Raw genomic sequence first — 24010 nt, 5'->3', positions numbered from 1 at the left:
ACTCTCGTTGGTATGAAGCAATGTGAACCAGTGCTCTTTCTCTTCTTTCTTCTGCAATGTCGAGTTCTAGTGTTATGGCTTCTCCATTTAAGTCTGGATCAAAATTTTCGCTTCGAATTGTGGGGAGGCCAACTTCCAGTGGGATTACTGCTTCCATTTCGTAGGCTAAGGAGAATGGTGTCTCTCCTATCGATCGCCGAGGTGTGGTGCGGTAAGCCCATAAAACATGGGGAAGTTCATCCGCCCATTTGCCTTTTGCCTTCTCTAATCTTTTCTTCAGTCCATCCAAGACGACTTTATTTGATGCTTCTGCTTGGCCATTTGCTTGAGGATATGCCGGTGTAGAATTGTAGAACTCTATCTTGTACTCTTCACAAAACCCTCTGAAGATTCTGCCGTCGAACTGAGTGCCATTATCTGAAATTAAGGCTTTTGGTATGCCAAACCGAGTGATGATATTCTGCCAAACGAACTTCTTCACATCTTTTTCTTTGATTGATGCCAAAGCTTCTGCTTCCACCCATTTTGTGAAGTAGTCTGTTGCTGCGAGGAAGAACTTTCTGCCGCCGGGTGCTGTTGGAAGTGGTCCTACTATGTCCAAGCCCCACATTGCAAAATGCCATGGGCTAGTCAATGGTAGGAGTTCTCTAGCTGGTTGATGTATTTGGTGTGCGAATTTCTGACATTTCTCGCACTTCTTCACATATTTCTCCAAGTCTGCCTGCATGTATGGCCACCAATATCCTTGTGAAATGGCCCTGTAAACTAGCGATCTTCCACCTTGATGGCTTCCGCACACTCCTTCGTGTATTTCGTACAAGAATGCTTCTACTTTGCTGGGATGTACACACTTTAGGTAGGGTCCTGAGAATGACTTCTTGTATAATGCCAAGGAGGGGGAGAGCCAGAATCGCTGTGATTTCGCTTTTATTCTGTTGGCTTCTTTTTTCTCTTCTGGTAAGATGCCGTCTTTTAAGAACAGGATGATGGGATCCATCCATGAGGGGCCTAGTTCTGCGCAGCATACTTCTTCTGCTTCTGGGTCTTCGATGCTTGGTCTAGGTAAGTAGTCGATGAGTAATGGATGAGGGATGGATGTATCTGCCATTGCGGCAAGGCCTGCTAGTTCGTCTGTTCTGCTGTTTTCCTCCCTGCCGATTTGCTCTATCCTTACTACTTCAAACTTCTTGATCTCTGTTCTGACCAATTCTTGGTACTTGGCCATCCTATCATCCTTTGCTTCATAGTCGCCAGAAATTTGATTTACCATCAACTGCGAGTTGCTGTAGACCATTAGTTCGGTGGCCTGCATGTAGTATGCTGATTTGAGTCCTGCGAGAAGCGCTTCATACTCCGCTTCGTTGTTTGATGCTGGGAAGCCAAGGTTGATTGCTTGCTCTATCACCAGGCCGTCTGGTGAGATGAGGACTATGCCGAGTCCGGCACCATGCCGGTTGGATGCTCCATCCACAAAGAGTTTCCACATCTCACCAACGAACAACTTCCAGCAAGTGGAGGGGTCAGATGATGTCGTGGGGTCAAGAATGGTGTTTTCCTCAAGGTCCATGCTTGCTGTCTGCCCCTCGCCATCTGATTGTACTGTTAGTGAACATTGGTTTGTTTCTTCCTTGTTATCTTTAGTCTGGTCTGCCTTGGGGTCTGACTGAGTATCCTCTACTAGGGGTTGTGCTATTCCGGCGTCAACTTTCGTCCCTAGTTCGGTTGTGTCAGTTAGGTCGACTGGGCAGATGTGATGACTTCCAGGAGTAAATTCTGCGACGAAGTCTGCCAAAAATTGGGCTTTTATTGCGATCCTGGGTTGGAACTTGATGTCGAATTGTCCCAACTCTATTGCCCACTTTAAGATTCGCCCAGAAAAGTTCGCCCTTTCAAACAAAGCTTTTAGTGGAAAAGCTGTGAGGACAACTATGGTGTGGGCATGAAAGTAGTGTGCCAATTTCCTGGAGGCCATTATCAAGGCTAATGCCAGTTTTTCCAGTGGCAAATACCTTGTTTCGGCTCCCAGCAATGTCTTGCTGACATAATAGATGGGCAAGTGTTGGATTCCTTCTGCACGAACCAACACTGCGCTAACTGCGTGCTAAGAGACTGCCAGGTACAAGAAGAGTTCTTCACCAGGTACTGGGGTAACAAGCAGTGGAGGGGAAGACATATATTCCTTCAAGCTTTCCAGAGCTTGGTCGCATTCTTCATCCCACTCAAACTTGGCCTTTAAGGCATGAAAAAATGGTCGTAGTCTGTCTGACGACTGGCTGATAAATCGGTTGAGTGCAACCGCCATGCCGGTGAGATACTGCACTTCTTTCACAGAGTTGGGTCTCTCCAAATCTTGGATTGCTTTGATCTGGGAGGGGTCTGCTTCTATACCTCGGTTGGTCACCAGGAAGCCCAAGAATTTGCCAGATCCTACTCCGAATGCGCACTTAGAAGCGTTGAGGCGCAACTTGTGTTTCTTCAAGATTTCAAACATCTCCCCTAAGTCCTTGAGATGGTCATTCTCATCCTTGCTTTTGACCACCATGTCGTCGATGTATGCCTCCATTGTTCTGCCTAACAATGGTTCAAACATCTTGGTGACCATCTGTTGGAATGTTGCCCCTGCGTTTTTCAGGCCAAAGGGCATGACCTTGTAACAGTATAGTCCTCTTGGAGTTGTAAAAGATGTGACCTCCTGGTCTGGCTCATGCATGGCGATTTGGTGGTAGCCTCTGTATGCATCCAGAAAGCTAAGTCGGTTGTGCCTCGCCGTTAGGTCCACCAGTTGATCTATCCGTGGCAGAGGAAAGCTGTCTTTTGGGCATGCCTTATTGACTGGTTTGTAGTCAACGCAGACACGCCATTTGCCATTCTTCTTTGGCACTACGACCGTGTTGGAGATCCATCTTGGGTAGTGCACTTCTCTAATTGCTCCTGCCTCCAGCAGGTTACCTACTTCTTCCGCCACTATTTTGGCATGGTGAAGTGCCGATCGGCGAGTGCGTTGAATGACCGGCCTGGTGGATGGGTGGACATTGAGTTGGTGACTGATGAAGTTTGGGTCAATGCCTGGCATGTCGTAGGGTGTCCAGGCGAACACTTTGATGTTAGAGGTCAAGAATTTCAAGACCTCTAATCTCTCTGTGCTGGACAATGACGAGCCGATCAAGAAGAACTTATCCGGGTTCTTTTCATCTATTTTGACCTCCACCAAGTCCTCCACTGCTTTCTGGTCAGCCTCTTTGCCGACGTCCGCGAATAATTCATTGCTTTCTGGTTCTTCCACCGAATGAACGTATCCTTTGGCAGCGCGGCTGCCATTCACCATGGCGAAACATTGCTTTGACATGATCTGATCTCCATAGACTTTTTCGATTACTCCGATGTCGTTGGGAAACCGCATTACTTGGTGGTAAGAAGATGCCACCGATCGCATGGCGTGCAGCCATGCTCTGCCCAAAATGATGTTGTAAGTTGAGGGGACCTTCAATACCCAAAACTCCACTTGTTTTGTCACGCTTCCTACTCTAACTGGGAGAATTATCTTACCGACGGGCCATTCTGGCATGGAGTTGAATCCAATTAGGGGAGATACGGCAGGCGCCAAGTCTTTGTCTTGCAGCTTTAATTGTTTAAATGTCTCGTAGTACATGATTTCATATGAACTACCCTGGTCAATCAGAATCCGCTTGACGTCAAAATCCTTGACTCGGAGAGTGACGACTAGGGCATCATTGTGAGGACAGTATATTCGATCCAAGTCTTTATCTGAAAAAGACATGACGTTTGTTGCCTCTATTTTCCCCTTCTTGATGGCAGGTTGGGCACTTAGCACCTCTCTAAAGTGCTCAGCCTTTTTGATTGATCCCCTGAGCTCGCATATACGCTCAGGTTCAAAGACTCCATGTATCACATTGATAATGCCTTGAGGTGGGGCGTCGATTGGCATTCCGTTGGGGTTATTGTGATCCTGGGGGGCTGGCTGCGTCCCTCCTTCAATGTATTTGTCCAAGTGACCTACCGCCACCAACTGCTCCAGGTGCTGTCTCAATGGTGTGCAATTCTCAGTTCAGTGCCCCTTTTCTTTGTGGAAGGTGCACCGCGATCTTTCGTCATAGTCCTTCTGAGCTTCTCCTAGCTTGGCTGGCCACTTGACGAAAGGCTCATCTCTTATTTCGCTCAGAATCCGATATATTGGTTTTTTGAACACCGTGGTTATGGTAGTGCGGATTCTTAACCATCTTTTATCGGGGTCTTCTCCGTTATCTCGTCTGCCACGTCCGTTTCTGTTACTTCGATCTACCGTGTTCACCTTGGCTGAGGTTTTCTTTTCTGGTACTGCGGTCGCACCAGATTTTGCTTTGGCACGTGCGCCATCCTCTTCCACCCTGATGTGCTGGTGCACTCTTTCCATCAGGGCTTCCATGGTGAGGGGTGGCGTCATGGTGATTGAGTCCCTTAGTCTGTTCCTGACTGGAAGGCCTCTTTTATACTGTGCAATGGCGAGATTGGTGGGGCAGTCCCCAATCTGATTGAATGTCTCCCAGTAGCGACTGTTGTAGGATCTTAGGGTTTCTTTATCGCCCATGTCGATGGAGAGTAGCTGGTCGATCTCCACCGGGGTTTTTGTGTTTGTTCGGAACCTTGTCACGAAGGCTTCTACCAATTGTGCCCAAGAGGCTATGCTGCCTTCTGGTAGTTTCTCGAACCACGTCAAGCCTAGGTCGCCAAGACTTGATGGGAAGAGTATGCATATTAAGGCCTCGTTTCGCCTGTATACAGCCATAACTTGGCGAAAGTGGCTCAAGTGTGAGTAGGGATCTGTCTTCCCTTCATATGCAGTGAATTTTGGCTGAAGGAAGCCTGATGGTAGGGGCGCGTTCTCAATCGCCGGAACAAACGGTGAAGTCTGTAGCCTTGCTAATGCCTTGTCCGCTGGTTCGTAGGTAGGGCGCGGTATTGGCATTCCAACCTCGACGCTTCCATGCGTCCGAGGAGCCAACCGCTGTAAGGCAGAAACTCTGTGCGGATCCCGCGCCCTAGCATCCTCCTTGCATTGTGCTTTCTCTTCGAGCACGGTTCGTAAGTCGGATGATCTGCGTAATTCCGTTTGTCTAGATTTGGTTTGGTGTGAATGCGAGGGCCAATACGTGCTTCCTTCAATGTATGATCTTTCAGATCTCGTCCTCTCAGACCTGGAGTGACAAGTTCTGGAAGACCAGGATTGAGTGTCACCTGTCCTGAGGCTTCTGCTCTCTCCTTGCGATGGTGTAGTATTCCTACTACGATTTTCTGAGTGGCGAGGGGGCGTATTGTTTTTGCGCCCCTCTCCTGTTGCCACTTCTTTTTTCTTCATCTGGCGTTTCAAGGCCTCCATGTCCGCCGCCATCTTTCTTATCAATTCATCTTGCTCTTTCACGCGATCTTTCAGAGCTTGAGGGTCAATTCTCCGCCTTTGCCTGTCGGGACTTTGAGAATGAGATTGACGGGGGCTGTGAGTCCGTCTTCCCCTAGTATCTCTCCTGGAGTTATGTCGTTGGGACTCCAAGTCCGCCATGGGAGGGACAGAAGGTAATCTTTCACGCCTTGCGCCTCCATCTGGTGTTAGCCCGTCGACGGCGGACTACGGCAATTCTTCAATGTGTGCCATTGATTGTAAAGGGGAGAAGCTTTAATCAAGAGGTTTTGTTCTGTCTGTTCTTCTCACAGACGGCGCCAATTGTACGGGAAAGAAATACACCTTCTCGTATAATCCTGTTGACTAAGTACGTACTCCTCCGTACGACGTCGCTTTGTCACCTGAAAACACAATCGTGAGCTAGCCGGCGGGTGTGTGCCGGAAACCTCTCCGATGCCTAAGTCAGCAAACTTGACAAATAGACAAAGCTCAATGTATTCAGAAAGCAAAATTGTATGTTGTGTTACCTCCTCCAAGGTGATGTTTTGTGAGCTTTTATAGGTTTCGAATGGCACAATCCTAGTAGGACGTTTATTTCTCCATGCAGAGTCCTCCTAGGATTCATACTCTAAAGGATAATGCTTATCCTTTTACACCCCCCACTGCTTGAACCAAGTGGGATGGTTTTTACCATGGCCGGACTACAATTTGACCGAAGTACCCATGGCCATGTATAGCCGCAGAATTAGCCGAACTAGTTATTCCTTTCATTTCTCTTACATCGGCTTCTCATGTACAGCACATGGCATGGTTGGACCGAACTAACAACACGAGACTGGTATAACTCCAAGACCGGTCTAACTCAAAGGTACCGCTAGATCGACCTATTCAAAATATATCATGACCGGACTGACTCTGAGACCGGCCTAGCTCCAAATTGCTCCGACCGAAATAACTTTACAATTCTTCAGCCGAAGTAACTTCACCTCTTTCGGCCAGAGTAACTTTATCTCTCTTGGGCCGGAGTAATTTCTCGGCCCTTTCTACCTAGTCCGTACTTTGGGCCATAAAGTCCACTTCATAGCTCGGCCCAATTTTTACCAAAATTACCCTCTCAATAATAATAATAAAAGCAGAAAGATATAAAACGAAAACAAAAATGCTCATGAAAAGAAACCATAGTCTAGCCTCAACAAAGAAAAAAACAATAAAAACAATTCGACTTCCACTTTGAATGCCTCTCATGAACATACAATATATATTCTGAAAATTATTCAGATGCAATTACAAATGCTGAGATCCTCCTCTTCATACCATTAAAGACTATCTGTTAGACTAAATTATTATGTTAATTCACATGAGGTAATATGAATTAGAGATTTGACAGGATTATGATTTCATATTTGTTGTTACAACTAATTGGTACATATACAATTAATTGGTACATAAAAAAATATTTTCCAAGTATCTTACTTTAATGTAAAAGAAAAATGTTTTGAAACTCTAATAAATGAGTTCTAATAGCTCTAATGGATTGTGAGTGCTAGTGTAATAGTGATGTTTGTATTTTGTGATTTTAATTTATTCTTTTGACTTTTCATGTCATTAGAGCTCATTGATTTAGAGAGATGTATCATTGTTGGAAAGTAAATCATTGTTGAATAAAGAAATTGGTACTCTCCCTATCTATAAAAGAACATTCAGACTACCCAACAAATGATTCTGAAAATTCAATATATTCTAAAGAGAATTAAGAGATAAATATTTTTTCACTAATATTATTATTAAGTTTACATTCAATCAATTATAGATCACTCGAAAGTTTCGCATAACTGATTCGGATATGTTATTTATTTTCCGCATTATGTTATTATTTGTAAAAATCATGATAGTTCACGATTTTAGATTACGAAGATTGTTATATACATAACACCATAAAATTATTTACACTATCTGATTTATTATTTTACTTTTGTAATGTTCGCTGTGATCATTTTTCCCGCTTTAATGTAATTTATTTTATGAACATATAATAATTATTTACAAGGTTGCAGAAAATGTATGGTGGTGCTCTTTGCTCTCCCAAAATTTCTTCCTCACGCGGCGACTTGAGCTGCAGCTAGCCTCGCGATAGGCACCCTGTCAAGAGAACCACCATTAGCTATACAATCCGATGAATTTCATTTTTTGTTTTGTTTTCTGTATTTTTGAAAAACAAAAACAATGAAATTTTCAAGAATAAAAAAAAGGATTAATTACATTAATAGTCCCTATAGTTTGGGACTTGTGTCACTTTATTCCCTGACTTTTCAATTGTAACATATTTGACCATGAATTTTAAATCTTGTTCCAAATAAGGACAATTGAAAATATCATTAGATTTTTCAAGGGTAAAATCATCAATTTAATAAAATATAAACTAATTTGATAAAAATAAATGTCAAAAAAATATTTTTAATTTTTTAAAAATTATTCTTATCCCCCAATGATAAAATTATATAAAATTAATAAAAATTACATGATTAATTTTTTAAAATTAATTTTACATGATCATCTTCCAAACACATAATAAAAATTAATTTGGTAAAATAAATAAATAAATAAATATCTAAAAGATTTTTCAATTTTACATAATTTTATTTTTAGTAGGTAGAAATAATTTTTAAAAATTCAAAAATATTTGTTTGACATTTATTTTTGTCAAATTAGTTTATATTTTATCAAATTGACAATTTTACCCTTGAAAAATCTAATGATATCTTCAATTGTCCTTATTTGGAACAAGATTCAAAATTCAGGGTCAAATGTGTCACAATTGAAAAGTCAATGACCAAAGTGACACAAACTCCAAACTATAGGAACTATTTTTGTAATTTACCCTAAAAAAAAACACCTCGTGTTTTTTATACTGGTTTTCAGAAATTTGAATACAATCTTGTTACTTTTCTAAATTTATGAAAATTAAAAAATATATTTTTAATTAGTATTTTTGTCAAATAAATTTCTAATTTTTCCAAAAAGAAAAATATATCATTCAAAAATCAACACAAATAACCCAGTTTTTGGTGTTTCCTAGTAGTTTTCAGTTTATTTATTTTTCTGACAACTGTTTTCAGAAACAGCAATAATATGTTTTCAAAAAATTAACACAATTAAAATTGTATTGAGAGATACAAAACGAATCCCACCTGAATGGAGAGCACGAAACATAGTCCAGGCCGGCCTCTGCAAAGAATGCGACAGAAGAAGGCTCACCGCCATGCTCTCCACATATTCCGACCTGTTATAATCCATCAAATTAGCATATGACTACTGCAAATGACCTCAGAAAATGAATCCCCTATATTACAATAGTAATGTACAACTAGCCTGCCCTCTCATGGCATTTTTTCCAGCCTCATTCCAATGAATCAAACATTGAATAAGAGTCAATTTTGGCATCATTGTTTCACCCATTGTTCATGTGGAGCATTGCGTACGGTTGTGTTTGGATCTAAGATTTGTGGAGGGAAAAGAGAAGGGAGCAAATCTCAACCTAATTCAAGATCCAAACAAACCCAGCCTAAAGCCATCAAATTGATAACATTGCAATAACTCTCTGCATGAAAGGTGCAGTTTGTTGGGTATATTTTCTTATTGGAGTGTGAGACCCAATTGATTTATTAAAGAGTTTTAATTTGACTTGGTTTAAGTATAATATATTTTTATATATTATATTTTTGGAGACCCAATTCAATTTGATAACAATTAGAACTTGTTTTTAAAACCCAAGATTCAATATATAGATATAGATTGTGTTGGAAATGGTTATAAAATTCTGGATAAAACCAGAATTTTTTCCTAAGTTCGGTCTATTTTTTAGGTGGGCCCCGAGTGTCGATTTACTCGGGTCAAAGTGGTAACGCGTTCTATGCCGCGTTGTGATTCACGTGGTATATTTGGTTGCTTAAAACCATTACCGAGTGAATGAGAAATTGAAGCCAAAGTGTGCTCCATGGAAATGGAATTTTGGTAGAAATTACTTAAGGTGGTAAATTGGCTTGTCCCACATTGATTTGGTGGGAAGTTTTGAAAGGGTTTATAAGGCTTAGGGTGAGATACTTGGGGTGTGTCCCAAGGGGTACCCAAGTGTTTTAGAGGGATAGGTTATGGGCAAAATGGGCTAGACCCATTGGACCCAAAAATCACCACACGCGCGCGCCGCCGCCGTCCGTCCGGTTGGGCTTCTAATCTTTTTGGGCCAAAAAACATATCCAAACAGGCCCTTCCCGTTTTCAAACAGAATTAAACTGTTTTGGATTTATTGCTCATCCAAACAGAACCCTTCCCGTCCGGTTGGGCTTTTAATCTTTTTGGGCCAAAAAACATATCCAAACAGGCCCTTCCCGTTTTCAAACAGAATTAAACTGTTTTGGATTTATTGCTCATCCAAACAGAGCCCTTCCCGTTTCTATCTGTTTGAATAAATAGATTCAAATCTGTTTAAATTTGAATCTAGCAGGTTTCATACCTGTTCAATTCAAAACCAAAAGCCACCTTTACATCTATAAATAGACTAGCCTCCCATTTGAATTTTATTCCAATTTTCGTACTCCATCCTCTGCTGATTATATTCTTCATTTTGCTGCATTTTATTTCCGAAAGAAAGAGTGTAAACACTTAGTGTGTTCGTAAGGCAAACAATTTGTAGTGCTGCTATTGTTTGTGGTAAGATCATTTCATCCTGGGAGATAGACGCCCAAATTCTGAAAACACCGTGGAGAGGACGAATCTGTCTTAAGGACACAGTGTTAAACACTGGACTTGATCAGATAAGTTATTCAAATAAATTAACCAAGTAAGTTGTTTAATTTTATTCTGTTTTTATTTGTTTATTTAATCAGATTTTATTTTTGTTTTTGTAACAAAATAAAATCTGTGATTTTATTTATTTATTTTTATTTCGAGTTTGATTTTTGTAATCAAACAAATTCTCTATTTTTCTTTATTTCTTTAAATTCTAATTGTTGTTGTGTACACAATAGAATTAAATCTTTTAAATACAGTGAAGATTGTCCAACAATCTTAAGACAGACTCCTTTTTGGGTATCTTCATTGTATTTAATTTTCTGTGTTTTCAAATTAATATTCTGGTTGGAAAAACAAATAGTGATTTATGCTATTTGACAGATAGTAGTAATATACTGTCTCTTTTCTTTGACAACAACTAGTAGTACGATTAGGGGTGAGCATGGTTCGGATTGGACCGGATTGGGGCAAAACCAGGACCAATCCGTTATCTACGGTTCCTGAAAAATTGGAACCAATCCAATCCGTTTAAATCATGGAACCAATCCGAACCAATCCATTTAAATACGGATTGGATCGGTTTAGGACCACGGATTCACATAATTAAATAACAAAAAAATATATATAACACTTTAATTTCATAAAAATATAAACATAGAGCTATATTAGTTCCACAATAGCAACATCTATTTCTATAATAGCGATATACTGTGCTAGAATTTAAACAACCATAAGAAAACTGGTTTCACCATAAGTATTTAGACCATTACAAATTAAAACTAAAAACTAACAAACAAAAGTAATAAAAGAAGATATTATACGGTTTTAGGTTTGAGTTTAGATTTTATATAGAATAAGAGAAGATACTATGGGGGAGGATGTATAATAAAAATATATACTATTTGTATACGGTCCGGATCGGTTCCAATCCGGAACTGTGGGGTTCAATCCGGAACCAATCCGTGTACTACGGATTTTTAATTTTTCAATCCGGAACCGAACCACGGATTCAAAAAATCAATCCAAACCTATCGGATTGGACTGGACTGGATCGGATTACGGATTTCACGGATTCCTTGCTCAGCCCTAAGTACGATACTGGTGTCATTAACAATTCAGAATATTATTTGGTCTTACAGAAAATTCTTGTGATATTTTATTTTTCTAGTTTTAGTAACAAGGAAAATAAAATTATTTTGTTGTTATAATTTATTTTCTGGTTTTAGTAACTAGAAAATTAATTTGTGTTTTAATTTTTTCTGATTTTTGTAATCAGAGATTATGGCTACTACAACTGAAACTGCATCTGGCAGTGGTACTCCTATTGTTACACCTACATCAGTCCCTATTCAGAACCATGTTCATGTACCAATCAATCATGGAGAAAAACCGGAAAAATTTAACGGTACCGAGTTTAAGAGATGGCAGCAGAAGATGCTGTTCTATCTTACAACTCTTAATTTGGCCCGGTTTCTCCATGAAGAGGCTCCAGCACTTAAAGAGGGTGAAAGTGATCGGCAAGTTGTTGCCGCTGTAGATGCTTGGAAATATTCAGATTTCCTGTGCAGAAACTACATCATAAATGGCCTTGACAATATGCTGTATAATGTATACAGTCCTCTGAAAACAGCAAAAGAATTGTGGGATTCTTTGGAGAAGAAATGCAAGACAGAAGATGCCGGCACGAAGAAATTTGTCGTCGGTAAATTTCTGGACTTTGTTATGGTAGACTCCCAAACGGTAATATCTCAAGTTCAAAGTTTTCAAATAATTTTGCATGATATTCATTCAGAAGGTATGTCTCTTAGCGAGTCATTCCAAGTCGCTGCTTTAGTGGAAAAGTTACCACCGGCTTGGAAATATTTCAAAAATTATTTAAAACATAAACGCAAAGAGATGACTATGGATGAATTGATTATAAGATTAAGAATTGAAGAAGATAACCGAAAGGCTGAAAAGAGGAATGGGAAAAATCCCATTGAGTCCAAGGCTAATGTGGATGAACAAGTTCATAAACCACATAACAAAAAGAGGAAGTTTACTGGAGATGGTCCTAAACAAAGCGATAGTAGCAAGAAGTTCAAAGGAAAATGCTATAACTGTGGCAAAACTGGACATCGAGCTTCTGACTGCTGCCGCCCTAAGAAGGATCATGGAAGTACAAGTAAGAAGACCACCAATCAGGCCAATGTAACAGAATTGGATTACATCTTTGACGGAGTGAATGACATCAACCTCTCTGCTGTGGTGTCTGAGGCTAACTTGGTTAGAAATCCCAAAGAGTGGTGGGTTGACACTAGAGCAACTCGTCACATTTGTGCGGACAAGAAGATGTTCACTACCTACAATGAGACTGCAAATGGTGAACAACTTTTCATGGGAAATTCTTCTACTTCTACTGTGGCTGGACAAGGGAAAGTGATCTTGAAGATGACATCAGGGAAAGAACTGACCCTCAACAACGTACTGCATGTACCTGACATCCGGAAGAATTTAGTTTCTGGGTCTTTGTTAAGTAAAAATGGTTTTAGATTTGTATTTGAGTCTGATAAATTTGTATTAACAAAGAGTGATATGTATGCTGGTAAGGGATACATGAGTGATGGTCTCTTTAAGTTGAATGTAATGACAGTTGTACCGAAAGTTGCTATGAATAAGAATAACACATCTTTTGTTTATATTCTTGAGTCAAATTTATGGCATGGTAGATTAGGACAAGTGAATTTTGATGCTTTGCGTAGATTAATTGGTTTAGATCATATACCAAAGTTTGAAATTAATCCTAATCATAAATGTGAAATTTGTGTAGAAGCGAAACTAACTAAGGCTCCATTTAAATCGGTTGAAAGAAAAACCGAACCTCTAGAATTAATTCATACTGATGTATGTGATTTAAAATTTATTCAAACTAGAGGAGGCAAAAAGTATTTCATAACATTTATCGATGATTGCACAAGATATTGTTATGTTTATTTACTTAGAAGTAAAGATGAAGCCTTAGAAATGTTTAAACTCTACAAAACAAAAGTTGAAAATCAACTTGGTAAAACCATTAAAATGGTTAGAAGTGATAGGGGTGGTGAATATGATGCACCATTAAATGAATTTTGTGCACAACATGGCATTATTCACCAAACTACAGCCCCTTATTCTCCACAGCAAAATGGAATTGCTGAAAGGAAGAATAGAACCCTAAAAGAAATGATGAATGCCATGTTACTAAGTTCAGGCTTACCACAGAACTTGTGGGGGGAAGCAATATTGTCTGTTAATTTTGTTCTTAATAGAATACCCTACAAGAAAACCAACAACACTCCTTATGAATTGTGGAAAGGTCGATCTCCTTCCTACAAATACTTAAAAGTGTGGGGGTGTTTGGCAAAAGTTGAAGTTTCTGTTCCTAAAAAAACTAAGATTGGACCAAAAACAATAGACTGTGTGTTTATTGGTTATGCTCAGAATAGTAGTGCATATCGGTTTCTGACTTATAAATCAGAAATACCTAATATAAATGTGAACACTATTATAAAGTCAAGGAATGCTGTGTTTTTTGAACAAGTCTTTCCTTACAAGAAAGGACAGGAATTAAGTTCACAGAAAAGAACTTATGATTGTACATAAAGTCAAGAGACTAATGACAATCAAACACAAGAGACTAGTAATAGTCTCGACCAACAGGATTTAACTAATGATGAACCAAGACGAAGTAAGAGAGCAAAAACATCAAAATCCTTTGGTCCAGATTTTCTGACATACTTGTTAAAAAATGAACCTCAAAACTTTAAGGCAGCAATGACAGGTCTTGAAGCACCTTTGTGGAAAGAGACTGTTAATAATGAAATTGAATCCATTATGCAAAATCATACTCGGGAATTGGTGGATCTTCCACCATGTTTTAAACCTCTTGGATATAAATGGATATTCAAGAGAAAAATGAAAGCAGATGGTTTAATTGACAAGTATAAAGCAAGACTTGTTGTTAAAGGTTACAGACAAAAGGAAGGTCTGGACTATTTTGACACATATTCCCCTGTGACAAGAATAACATCCATTCGCATGCTTATTTCTATAGCAGCGTTGTTTAATTTAGAAATACATCAAATGGATGTTAAGACAGCTTTCTTAAACGGTGATCTAAATGAAGAGATCTATATGGAACAACCCGAAGGGTTTGTAGTATCAGGGCAAGAAAAGAAAGTTTGTCAACTTATAAAATCCCTTTATGGATTAAAACAAGCACCTAAGCAATGGCATGAAAAATTTGATCATGCAATGCTTACTAATGGGTTTAAGATAAACGAATGTGACAAATGCGTCTATGTTAAAAACACTGACCAAGGATATGTCATAGTTTGTCTTTATGTGGATGACATGCTTATCATCGGAAGCAGTCAAAACATGATCAAATCAACTAAGTAGATGCTTAACAAAAGATTTGATATGAAAGATATGGGGGTCGCAGATGTTATATTAGGAATGAAAATTACTAAAACATCTGACGGATATGCATTATCTCAATCTCATTATATTGAGAAAATTCTTGATAAATTTATCAAGGATGATTTGAATTTAGCTAGAACACCTGTAGACATCAGTCTTTATTTATCGAAAAATAAAGGTGATGCAGTGTCTCAGTTAAAATACTCCCAAATCATTGGAAGCCTAATGTACCTAATGAATTGTACTCGTCCTGATATAGCTTATGCTATCAATAAATTGAGTAGGTACACTAGTAACCCTGGAGAAGACCATTGGAAAACGATCATTCGGGTTCTTAGATATCTAAGATTCACCCGTGATTATGGTTTGAACTTTACTCGATATCCAGCAGTACTTGAAGGTTATTGTGATGCAAATTGGATATCGGATACTAAAGATTCAAAATCCACAACTGGATATGTCTTTACTTTAGGAGGCGCTGTTGTTTCTTGGAAATCCACCAAACAAACATGCATCGCACGATCCACAATGGAATCCGAGTTCATTGCTTTGGACAAAGCAGGAGAAGAAGCAGAATGGCTTCGTCACTTCTTAGAAGACATTCCAATGTGGCCAAAACCTGTGCCAGCTATTTGCATTCATTGTGATAGTCAATCTGCAATAGGCAGGGCACAGAATCACATGTATAATGGTAAGTCACGACATATTCGTCGTCGACATAATACCGTAAGGCAATTATTGTCAAACGGAATAATCTCAATAGATTATATAAAATCTAAAGAGAATATTGCGGATCCGTTAACAAAAGGTTTGACAAAAGAGCTAGTGTATAGTTCATCGAAGGGGATGGGATTAAAGCCTATTACATAAGAGTCGTCATAATGATAACCCTACTTACATGACTGGAGATCCCAAGAACTAAGTTCAAAGGGACAACTAAGTTATGTATGGCTCACCAGAAATCACCAAGGGATTAAAAATTCCCTACCCATTCCTATGGTGAGAGTGATATCTGCAACATATGTTGTATGCAGGGGTATAAGGATAAGCTTTGCTTTTAATGATTACTTATATCTTGGTTAAGGCATCAAATCAAGACGAGTATAAGGAGATACTCACAATAAGAATCACCTATATGAGTGTTGAACTGGGGCCGGTTCTATGAGAATGAAGAGGCTAAATTCTCTAGAAACACTTATGAAAACCAGGCGCGTTCAAGGCCAAAATGAACACAACAGTGAGAACCACGATGTGTTAGAAGATATTTTGTGTGAAATCTATTGTCTTGGCTTACACAAACGGCTGAACAATTCAAGGCATCGCGTCCATTGGTTAGCCAGTAAGTCCGATAGGTTATCACTAGGGAAGGTTCAAGGCCGAAAACTACCTATCCTGATGCAAGATATTTTCGACTTATACTCTTTCGTTAAAGTCTGCATATTGTTGCATTTCCGTTGTCATCAAATTCCATTCATGTGGGGGATTGTTGGAAATGGTTATAAAATTCTGGATAAAATCAGAATTTTTTCCTAAGTTCGGTCTATTTTTTAGGTGGGCCCCGAGTGTCGATTTACTCGGGTCAAAGTGGTAACGCGTTCTATGCCGCGTTGTGATTCACGTGGTATATTTGGTTGCTTAAAACCATTACTGAGTGAATGGAAAATTGAAGCCAAAGTGTGCTCCATGGAAATGGAGTTTTGGTGGAAATTACTTAAGGTGGTAAATTGACTTGTCCCACATTGATTTGGTGGGAAGTTTTGAAAGGGTTTATAAAGCTTAGGGTGAGATACTTGGGGTGTGCCCCAAGGGGTACCCAAGTGTTTTCGAGGGAGAGGTTATGAGCAAAATGGGCTAGACCCATTGGACCCAAAAATCACCACACACGCGCGCCGCCGCTGCCGTCCGGTCGGGCGGGCTGGGCTTGGCTTGGGCGCGGGTGCGTGGTGTGTGGTTAGGTTGGGCTTCTAATCTTTTTGGGCCGAAAAACATTTGAATTTAATTTTATTTTTTATTAAAATAAAATCCAGAATTCAAATTAAACTGGTTTGGATTTATTGTTCATCCAAACAGGGCCCTTCCCGTTTTCAAACAGAATTAAACTGTTTTGGATTTATTGCTCATCCAAACAGAGCCCTTCTCGTTTCTATCTGTTTGAATAAATAGATTCAAATCTGTTTAAATTTGAATCTAACAGGTTTCATACCTGTTCAATTCAAAACCAAAAGCCACCTTTACATCTATAAATAGACTAGCCTCCCATTTGGATTTCATTCCAATTTTCGTACTCCATCCTCTGCTGATTATATTCTTCATCTTGCTGCATTTTATTTCCGAAAGAAAGAGTGTAAACACTTAGTGTGTTCGTAAGGCAAACAATTTGTAGTGCTGCTATTGTTTGTGGTAAGATCATTTCATCCTGAGAGATAGACGTCCAAATTCTGAAAGCACCGTGGAGAGAACGAATCTGTCTTAAGGACACAGTGTTAAACACTGGACTTGATCAGATAAGTTATTCAAATAAATTAACCAAGTAAGTTGTTTAATTTTATTCTGTTTTTATTTGTTTATTTAATCAGATTTTATTTTTGTTTTTGTAACAAAATAAAATCTGTGGTTTTATTTATTTATTTTTATTTCGAGTTTGATTTTTGTAATCAAACAAATTCTCTCTTTTTCTTTATTTCTTTAAATTCTAATTGTTGTTGTGTACACAATAGAATTAAATCTTTTAAATACAGTGAAGATTGTCCAACAGATTGTTTATTTTCAAAGGAGGTTGGTACGGCTTTCACAAAGTTTTTGTTCAAACTTTTCGAATTCGGGGTTCGTGCCAATTAATTCACCTTTGGTGATTTTTGGCTTGCGTGGCAGTGCTTGAATACATCTTGGTGGTGTGGTTTCGGCTGCTTTGTTTGATTCGTTTTTGGTGTTGATTTGAGTTATTATTTTGGGTTTTCTTCAATTCTGATTCTGAAGATTTGGTTCATTTATTTGGTGAGGTCTTTCCTCTTATTTATTTGTGATTATTTGGAATTCACCTAAGGGTGGTTTTGTGAGACCATTAGTGTCTCGTTTGTAATCGTTTGGAATTTATTTGGTTGATAGTGGAATCGGATTTCGATCCCGTGGACGTACCTCACATTGAGGGAACCACGTAAAAATTCTTGTGTTGTTTTTGATTTAATTTTTTCTGCATTAGTTTTTATTCCCAATGATTGATTTACTTGTGGGGAATCATAGATTTTCCCTAACAACTGGTATTAGAGTTTACAATTTATTTGGGTTTAGTTTTTTGTGTAAATCAATGGGGGGAATGTGGGTCGTATGTCTAGCTTCAATGGAAGTAATTGGGTAACTTGGAAAACTAAAATGGAGGACCTATTATTTTGTAAAGATTTGTATGGACCCATTGAGGGTGCTAGTGGCAAACCCGAGGGTATGAAAGATGATGAATGGAATAGGCTTAATCGAAAAGCCGTTGGTGTTATCCGTCAATGGATTGATGACAATGTGTTTCATCATGTTGCTACTGAAACTTCAGCACATGATTTATGGAAAAAATTAGAAGGCCTTTATGATAGGAAATCAGCCACAAATAAAGCTTTTCTGTTTCGTAAGTTGGTTAATTTAAAATATAAAGAGGGCAGCCCTATTCCGGAACATCTGAATGAAATAAAGAGTATTGTTAACCAACTTGCTTCTATGAAAATTGTTTTTGATGATGAGTTGCAGGTTTTGATGCTACTAAGTTCTTTGCCCAAAAGTTGGGAGACTTTGGTTGTGACGGTTAGTAATTCGGTACCTGATGGAGTTGTCACAATGGGCCAAGTCACTAGTAGCTTGTTGAATGAAGAAACTAGAAGAAAATCAGCGGGTTCCTCTCATTCGGAAGCATTCGTTGTAAGAGGCCGAAGCAAAACAAGGGGGAGGAGTAAGACTCCTCATGGTCGTGATCAAAGCCGTGACAAATCAAAAGATGGTTCTTTTTCAAAGAAAGACATTGAGTGCTATTATTGCCATGAGAAAGGGCACATGAAGCGAGAATGCCGAAAGCTTAAGAACAATGAGAAAAGGCTTGACAAAAGTGTGGATAAGAAGTAAGAAGACACAATGGCAGTTACTACCAATGGTGATCTCATGGTCGTTTGTGAAGATGATTGTATCAATTTTGTGGGCCAAGAGAGCAATTAGGTGATTGATTCCGGTGCTTCTTTTCATGTGACTTCTCGAGTTGATTTCTTCACTACCTACACCGAAGGAGATTATGGTTTTGTTCGAATGGGTAATGAAGGTTTGTCCAAGATTATTGGCATGTGTGATGTTTGCTTGGAAACAAATTTGGGCTACAAGTTGTTGCTTAAAGATGTGAGGCATGTTTCCGACATTCGCCTTAATTTGATCTCTACTGGGAAGCTAGATGATGAAGGCTACAACAACAAATTTGGTGATGGAATATGGAATCTCACAAAGGGTTACTTGGTGGTGGCTAAGTGTAAGAAGACTCATACACTTTATTCGATGCAAGGAAAAATTTGTAAAGGTGTTGTCAATGCACTTTAAGATGATACTTCTACCGAATTGTGGCACAAGCGGCTTGGCCACATGAGTGAAAAGGGGCTGCAAGTTTTGTTCAAGAAAGAGCTTCTACCCGGTTTGAAAGGTACACATCTTAAAACTTGTGTTCATTTTTTGGCGGGTAAACAACATAGAGTTTCTTTTCATAAAAATGTTGCCTCTAGAAAAGAAAATGTGTTGGAGTTGATTCATTCGGATGTTTGTGGTCCTTTAAAAGTTAGAACACATAGTGGTGCACTTTATTTTGTTACTTTCATTGATGATTATTCAAGAAAAGTTTGGGCTTTTCTACTAAAAACTAAAGATCAAGTTCTAGAAGTATTTAAGCATTTTCAGGCCATGGTTGAAAGAGAAACAGGGCAGAAATTGAAGTGCATCCGATCAGACAATGGTGGTGAATACATTGGGCCATTTGATGAGTATTGTCGCAGCCAAGGTATTCGGCATCAAAAGACAGTTAAGAAGACTCTTCAACAAAATGGAGTTGCCGAGAGGATGAACCGCACCATTGTGGAAAGAACAAAGTGTTTGCTTTCACAAGCTAAATTGCCAAGATCCTTTTGGGGTGAGGCAATGAAGACAGCGGTCGACGTGATCAATTTGTCTCCTTCCTATCCTTTGAATGGTGATGTTCCAGAAAGAGTTTGGACCGGTAAAGATGTGTCTTATGAACACTTGAGAGTATTTGGTTGCCGAACTTTTGTTCACATTCTAAAAGATGAGAGGTCCAAACTTGATAGTAAGTCAAGACAATGCATTTTTCTTGACTATGGACGTGATGAATTCGGGTATAGATTGTGGGATCCGGTCGACAAGAAAGTTATTCGAAGCCGTGATGTTGTGTTTCTTGAAGACCAAACAATTGAAGACTTTGGCAAAGGTGATCAACCGGAGCCAAAAACTAGTGATCTCATTGATATGGATCCATCTCCTTTATCTTCAGTTGATGATGAAAATGGGAGAGATATGCAGCCACCTATTGAAGATGTAGAAAATAATGCTAATCCTAATGAAGTTGAGCCAGAAATTGAGGAAGAGCATCCAACTCAAGAACCGCCACCACAACTTGAGTTAAGAAAATCTACAAGGGACCGACAACCTTCAAGAAAGTATCCTTCCAATGAATTTGTGTTGATTTCTGATCAAGGGGAGCCGGAGAGCTACCAAGAAGCAATTGAGCATGCAAAGAAAGGTGATTGGAAAAAGGCCATGGAAGAGGAGATGAATTCCTTACTTGAAAATCACACTTATGATTTAGTGAAGTTGCCTAAAGGGAGGAAAATTTTGAAAAATAAGTGGGTCTTCAAATTGAAGAATGATGGCAAGAATCTGAGGTACAAGGCACGTTTTGTTGTGAAAGGCTTTGGGCAAAAGAAAGGTATTGACTTTGACGAGATTTTCTCGCTGGTTGTAAAGATGTCTTCTATTCGGGTTATACTTGGCATGGCTGCAAGTATGAACCTTGAAGTTGAGCAACTTGATGTGAAGACCGCATTTCTTCATGGTGACCCTGAAGAAGAAATTTACATGGAGCAACCGAAAGGTTTTGTAGAGAAAGGGAAAGAGAAATTTGTTTGCAAATTGAAGAAAAGTTTGTATGGTCTCAAGCAAGCCCCGCGGCAATGGTACAAAAAATTTGACTCTTTCATGATGAATAATGGTTTTTCTAAAACCACTTCGGACCATTGTGTGTTTGTGAAAAATTTTTCGAATGGCAAATTTATTATTCTTTTGCTTTATGTTGATGACATATTAATTGTGGGTCAAGATTCTACCATGATAAACAGGTTGAAATTGGAGTTGAGCAAGTCTTTTGCTATGAAAGATTTGGGACCGGTAAAGCAAATTCTTGGTATGAAAATTGTTCATGATCGCAAAGAGGGGCTGATTTGGTTGTCTCAAGAAAGCTACATTGAGAAAGTTCTTGAGAGGTTCAACATGAATAAAGCAAAGCCGGTTGGTTGTCCACTTGCAGGTCACTTCAAACTTAGTTCGAATCAATGTCCTACAAGTGAGAAAGACAAAGAAGAGATGTTGAAAGTTCCTTATGCTTCAGTAGTTGGTTCTTTGATGTACGCCATGGTTTGTATAAGGCCGGATGTTGCTCACGCCGTTGGTGTGGTGAGTCGTTTTCTCTCTAATCCGGGTAAAGAACATTGGGCAGCGGTAAAATGGATTTTAAGGTATCTTCGAAGGGACTTCGAAGGTGTGTTTGTGTTTTGGGAATGGTAAGCCGATGCTTGATGGGTTCACAGATTCTGACATGGCTGGTGATGTTGATTCTCGGAAATCTACTTCGGGGTATTTGATGACTTTTGCAGGAGGAGCTGTGGCATGGCAATCTAAATTACAAAAATGTGTTGCTCTCTCAACTACCGAAGCTGAATTTATTGCCATTACAGAAGCTTGCAAAGAAGAGTTATGGTTGAAGAAATTTTTGCAAGAGTTGGGTTTAAAGCAAGAAAAGTATGTGCTTTATTGTGATAGTCAAAGTGCTATTCACTTGAGTAAAAATTCTACTTTTCATTCAAGATCGAAACACATTGATGTGAGATACCATTGGATTCGTGATGTGTTAGATTCGAAATTGCTACAACTCGAAAATGTTCACACGGATGATAATATTTCGGATATGTTGACTAAGACTTTGTCGAGGGACAAACATTTGAAGTGTCGAACTTTGGCGGGTATGGTTGATATCTCCATCTAAGTCGGTAGCGGGAGAATTGTTGGGTATACCTCCTTATTGGAGTGTGGGACCCAATTGATTTATTAAAAGAGTTTCAATTTGGCTTGGTTTAAGTATAATATATTTTTATATATTATATTTGTGGAGACTCAATTCAATTTTGTAACAATTAGGGCTTGTTTTTAAAACCCAAGATTCAATATATATATATATATATATATAGATTGTTTATTTTCAAAGGAGGTTGGTACGGCTTTCACAAAGTTTTTGTTCAAACTTTTCGAATTCGGGGTTCGTGCCAATTAATTCACCTTTGGTGATTTTTGGTTTGTGTGGCAGTGCTTGAATACATCTTGGTGGTGTCGTTTCAGCTGCTTTGTTTGATTTGTTTTCGGTGTTGATTTGGGTTATTATTTTGAGTCTTCTTTAACTTTGATTCTGAAGATTTGGTTCATCTATTTGGTGAGGTCTTTCCTCTTGTTTATTTGTGATTATTTGGAATTCACCTAAGGGTGGTTTTGTGAGACCATTAGTGTCTTGTTTATAATCGTTTGGAACTTATTTGGTTGATAGTGGAATCGGATTTCGATCCCGTAGACGTACCTCACATTGAGGGAACCACGTAAAAATTCTTGTGTTGCTTTTGATTTAATTTTTTCTGCATTGTTTTTATTCCCATTGATTGATTTACTTGTGAGGAATAATAGATTTTCCCTAACACAATTGAATGCTGCAAAATGCAGCACCCAACCTAATTGGCAACACTGGTGTCGCTCAAACTTTTATACCGTCACCAAGTTTTTGCTGAATTTTTTGTGGCTCATTACCATCACAAATGATACAAAAATAGTGTAATTAGTGACGGAAGAGTTTTTGCAACAGAAAATGAGCACCGTCACTAAAAAAGACTGCTGTCTAGAAGTGAATAGTTGAGAAAATGAGCCCAAAAAAATTTTGGTTGTTTCAACAATTCAAGAATTAGACCTTCCTATAAAGTTTAAAAGTTGCCACTGACCTTCAAGCTTGGACGAGCTCCACGACCTTTTTCTGTGGCCATCTTGATTAGTTGACCGACACCTTTTTGATCAAGTACCTGAGGAAAAAAGAATATGATCAAGTTTGAAACATACACATTGATCAAGAATTCTATAACTTTGAGGAAAAATCGTATGGAATTCACTGGACAAGCATAAAATTTAACAAACCTCAAACGGATCATTTTGGAGAATGCCTTTGGAGAGGTAAATGGGGAGAAACTTGCCAACATCATCTCTACTGTACCCAAATGTCATTTGTGTGAGGTCATTGGTCCCGAAGGAGAAAAATTCCGCTTCCTTTGCAATCTACATTAATCAGTCAAATAATATGAGGGTATGGATGGCAGTAACTTAACAAAAAGTTAAACTATAGATATTCTCAAAAGTATTGCAACCATTTTAAGTTACCATAAAATTTAAAAGATAAATATATTTTTCGGAAACTTTGAGGAGAAAGTTCATCTTGACATACCTCGTCCGCAACAAGAGCAGCTCTAGGAATCTCGATCATGGTCCCTACCTTGAAGCTCAAGGAAGTACCCATCTCGGAGAACACTTTCTTTGCAACACTACGAATTGAATGCACTTGATGTCCTAGTTCCTATAGCCATAGATATCATGTTTTAAGGAAGACTGAACACTCAAAGTAGTGAATGAAAATTAAGAATACATCGGTTTTGAACTTTGATGATATCAAGATCAGTCAAGAAAAATAAACTAGGATCCTATTTGTTACTGAGAGTAAAAAAAAAAAAAAAAAAAAACCAATCTTGATAGAAAAAAAATATGTACGCCCAGTTTAGTCCCCGGTCTGGGGTAGATTGGGCACAAGAAATAGGTTATGAGAAGAAGAGCAAGACTCATGCCTGAGGTGTTCCAACAAGGGGAACCATTATCTCTGGAAGGACTGTGATTCCCTGGTTGCGCATAGACACAGCAGCCTGAAAGACAGCGCGCACTTGCATTTCGGTTAGCTCTGGGTACGATATTCCTAGCCTGTCGACACATCATAAAACACTACCACTTGAGCAGCACACATATTGTGATATTAATTTTTTTATTATTTGTTTTATTTTTACTTAAATT

The 24010-nt window shown here is 38.8% G+C and overlaps 1 protein-coding gene across 2 annotated transcripts in view; it reads right to left on the bottom strand.

Annotated features, from left to right (window-relative positions):
* Positions 1-7131: 7131 nt before the first annotated feature.
* Positions 7132-24010, bottom strand: part of LOC114292731 (pyruvate, phosphate dikinase, chloroplastic) — a 29730-nt gene continuing 12851 nt past the window's right edge. For both annotated transcript variants that reach the window (XM_028236755.2, XM_028236754.2), the window contains exons 16-21: positions 23791-23920; positions 23397-23525; positions 23093-23230; positions 22903-22980; positions 8584-8675; positions 7132-7534 (exon numbers count right to left, since the gene is read on the bottom strand). In XM_028236755.2, coding sequence (XP_028092556.2) covers positions 7492-7534; positions 8584-8675; positions 22903-22980; positions 23093-23230; positions 23397-23525; positions 23791-23920 — 610 coding nt within the window. In that variant the 3' untranslated portion in view covers positions 7132-7491. The remainder of the gene's footprint in view (positions 7535-8583; positions 8676-22902; positions 22981-23092; positions 23231-23396; positions 23526-23790; positions 23921-24010) is intronic.

This window comes from Camellia sinensis, chromosome 6, assembly GCF_055761805.1.
Source record: "Camellia sinensis isolate YWXY chromosome 6, ASM5576180v1, whole genome shotgun sequence".
Taxonomy (NCBI): Eukaryota; Viridiplantae; Streptophyta; class Magnoliopsida; order Ericales; family Theaceae; genus Camellia; species Camellia sinensis.
Note: the sequence above shows the minus strand (reverse complement) of the source record. Positions and strands in the feature narration are given on the sequence as shown.